The 3,881-nt window shown below is 49.7% G+C and overlaps 1 protein-coding gene across 1 annotated transcript in view; it reads left to right on the top strand.

The window, feature by feature from the left end:
* The first annotated feature begins 379 nt into the window (after positions 1-379).
* mdga2a (MAM domain containing glycosylphosphatidylinositol anchor 2a) overlaps positions 380-3,881 on the top strand; it is a 38,066-nt gene continuing 34,564 nt past the window's right edge. The window contains exon 1 of the mRNA XM_080011946.1: positions 380-572. Coding sequence (XP_079868072.1) covers positions 500-572 — 73 coding nt within the window. The 5' untranslated portion in view covers positions 380-499. The remainder of the gene's footprint in view (positions 573-3,881) is intronic.

Raw genomic sequence — 3,881 nt, 5'->3', positions numbered from 1 at the left:
TCCTCCCTCCCTCCTTCTCTCCCTCCTCCCTCCCTCCTCCCTCCTCCCTCTCTCCTCTCCCTCCCTCCTTCCGTCCCTCTCTCTCTCTCTCTCCTCCAGAGGGATTTCTGAATCCATCGCTTCGTGACGTGTCGTCCGCTACTTCCGCTCCTTCCGTTACATTCCAGCAGTGTCTGGAGGACCGCGTCTCCTCCGCGTCTCCTCCGCGTCTCCTCCGCTCCCCTGCCGCCCGGAGCCCAGGGCCGAGCCGCCGCTTCGAGTCTTCCGTGATGGAGCCCGGTGCCACGTCCCCGGTCGAGCAACACCGGAACCGCTTCGCAATGTCACTACCAAGGTCTCCGCGTCTCTCCGCTGCCGCCGGGCGCTGCCGCTCCGGTGTGACCGCCGCTGGAGCCGCCTGAGCGGGCGGCGGTGCGGGGCTGCACCGAGGGGGCTCACGGAGCGGAGCCGGGGGCGGGACACTGCGGCCGGGCCGCCGGACGATGCGGACACCGTGAAGATGGGCTTGGTGTTCGGGCTCCTGTGGCTGCTCAACGTGTGCGCGGAGGGCGTGCACGCCCAGGGCGTCTACGGTAAGGAGCGGAACCGAACCCGCAACCGGCACCCAACCTGCGGAACACCGGCACCGGGTTGACCTTGTAGCAGGCTGGGGCGGTGTGTGTGTGTGTGTGTGTGTGAGAGAGAGCGCGCGTGCGCGCGTGCGTGCGTGTGTGTGTGTGTGTGTGTGTGTGTGTGTGTGTGTGTGTGTGTGCGCGCGTGGCCGGGGGCGCTGCCCGCGGCCTGATGCTGGAACCAAAAAGTCATTTTGGTTTTGACTGTTGATCCTCAGTGAAAAATCAGGAAAGAGGGTAAGAGAGAATACAGGAGAGAGGGAGGGAGGGAGAGGGAGGGAGAGGGAGAGAGAGGGAGGGAGAGGGAGAGAGAGGGAGGGAGAGAAGGAGAGAGAGAAGGAGAGAGAGAAGGAGGGGGGAGAGAGTGAGAGAAAGAGGGAGAGAAGGAGAAGGGGGGGGGGGGGTGGAGGAACCTGGTGTTCAGACCTGGAGCCTCTGAGTTGCTGCTGCAAAGGAATAATCTGATATAATATTCAATGCAATTCAATGTGTAGTGGGGTGTAGCAGGATGTAGTTGGGTGTAGGGGGAATGTAGTGGGAGTGTGGTGGGGGTGTAGTGGGGTGTAGTTGGATGTAGTGGGGGTGTAGGGGTGTAGTAGGATGTAGTTGGGTGTAGTTGGAATGTAGTGGGAGTGCGGTGGGGGTGTAGTGGGGTGTAGTTGGATGTAGTGGGGGTATAGTGGGTGTAGTTGGGTTGTTGTGGATGTAGTTGGGGTGTACTGGGGGTGTACTGGGTGTAGTGGGGTGTAGTTGGGGTGTACTGGGTGAAGTTGGGGTGTAGTTGAAACAGGTAAATAACCATTCCAGGTGTTACATCCTGGTTGTCTTCCACCACACATCTGTAGCAGACGCATGGTTCCACACTGAGCTGGTTACCGTGGTAACGTACGACCGCCGCTACGTAACTAGACACAGGCCCAAGGCTCGACAGCAACGGTTGCCCAGTTGCCCCGGGCAACCAGATTTTTGCCATCGCCAGCCATCTTGTTTGCTCAGGTTGCTTTGCTGTTGACTGGTGCGGTGTTCTTCTGACTGTTTGGAAATCTATCCGTCTAGAATACGGCAACCATTTTGTAAGTCCTGGCAACCAACAGCTGATGCATTGTTGCCAACTCGGCAACCACTTCAAAAAGTTAGTATCCAGACGAGCAGCGTTGTCATGGTGACAACCACGTTGCCAGATTTGTGTTTTTGACGTTTGTTTTTCATCTAAATGGTGCAGATGTGTTGATGTTTTTTTGGATGTGGGGGCCCCCTGCAGGTCTGACACCCCCAACAGTCCCCATCACCCAACCCCATCAGCTCCATCAGCTCCATCAGCTCCATCATGACTCACAGCATCTTCCTGACGTCACACACTTTACATCACACTCAGATTATCTGTAATCTTATACAGAGCAGATTGTAACACACACACACACACACACACACACGCACGCACGCACGCACACGCGCACACACACACACACACACACACACACACACACACACACACACACACACACACACACACACACACACACACACACACACACACACACACAGACACCACTGTTGTTTATGTCCATTTGAATGTGTTATTACTCATATTTTTTGATGTCACTCTGTTTCAATTCATATTTATACTGTGAAGCATGTTGTGTGTTTTAGGAATAAAACGTGATCGACTGACAATGAACGACAAGAACAAGAACGACATTAAATAAATATTGTATTAATTTGCAGAGAATATCAAGGTAGATGAAGTGTTGTGGACCTGGAGTCCTGTGGTGCTGCTCGGTCCCTGCTCCCTCCAGCATCACAAGCAACGATGTAAACAGAGATTAGGAGACGACACGTCTCTAATCTGAGCCCCACAGGAAGCAGATCCTGCCTAGGACCTAGACCTGGACTTGGACCAGGACCTGGACCTGGACCTGGACCAGGACCAGGAGCTGGACCAGAACCTGGACCTGGACCAGGACCAGGAGCTGGACCTGGACCTGGACCTGGACCTGGACCCTCCTCTGTCTATGGATAGACAGATAGATAGATGGATGTTCTCATACTAGTACTAGTATTGTACTAGTATTGGACTAGTATTGTACTAGTATTGTACTAGTATTGTACTGTACTGAGAGCCAAAACCTTGACTCCTTGCACTCCTCCTTCCTCTCCTCTCCCTCCATCCTGCTCCGCCTGTTAAAGGGGTGGTGTTTCCTGTGTTATTCTGCTCCAGATCCATCCTCTAATGAATGAAAGACTTTCCCATTGAATCAGAACCAGAGTGGGTGAGTCCAGGTCCACAAAGTTCCCTGGTTCCCCTCCCTCCGTGCACTGATCACTGGGATGGTGCTGGACGTGCTTTTACTTTCTGAAGCCGGGTTTTCCACCTGATCAGCAGCAATGCAGGTCTCAGGAAGGAGGCTCCGGGTCCAGTCTGGTTCGGCTCCACTACGTAGGGAGTAGTGAACTACATATATTTTACTACGTAGGGAGTAGTGAACTACATATATTTTACTACGTAGCGAGCGGTGAACTACGTTATTTTACTACGTAGGGAGTGGTGAACTACATATATTTTACTACGTAGGGAGCAGTGAACTATATATATTTTACTACGTAGGGAGCAGTGAACTATATATATTTTACTACGTAGGGAGCAGTGAACTATATATATTTTACTACGTAGGGAGTAGTGAACTACATATATTTTACTACGTAGGGAGTGGTGAACTACATATATTTTACTACGTAGGGAGCAGTGAACTACATATATTTTACTACGTAGGGAGCAGTGAACTATATATATTTTACAATGTAGGGAGCAGTGAACTATATATATTTTACTACGTAGGGAGTAGTGAACTACATATATTTTACTACGTAGGGAGGAGTGAACTATATATATTTTACTATGTAGGGAGTAGTGAACTATATATATTTTACTACGTCGGGAGTAGTGAACTATATATATTTTACAACGTAGGGAGTAGTGAACTACATATATTTTACTACGTCGGGAGTAGTGAACTATATATATTTTACTACGTAGGGAGTAGTGAACTATATATATTTTACTAGGTAGGGAGGAGTGAACTATATATATTTTACTAGGTAGGGAGTAGTGAACTATATATATTTTACTAGGTAGGGAGTAGTGAACTATATATATTTTACTACTTAGGGAGTAGTGAACTATATATGTTTTAACACCATTAGCTGAAAAGTGTGAAAAGAGATTCATATATTTATATATTTATATATTTATATATTTGTATATTTGTATAT

Source organism: Zeus faber (genome assembly GCF_960531495.2).
Source record: "Zeus faber genome assembly, chromosome: 13".
Lineage (NCBI taxonomy): Eukaryota > Metazoa > Chordata > Actinopteri > Zeiformes > Zeidae > Zeus > Zeus faber.
The sequence above is the reverse complement of the archived record's forward strand: the minus strand, read 5'-3'. Positions and strand labels throughout refer to the sequence as shown.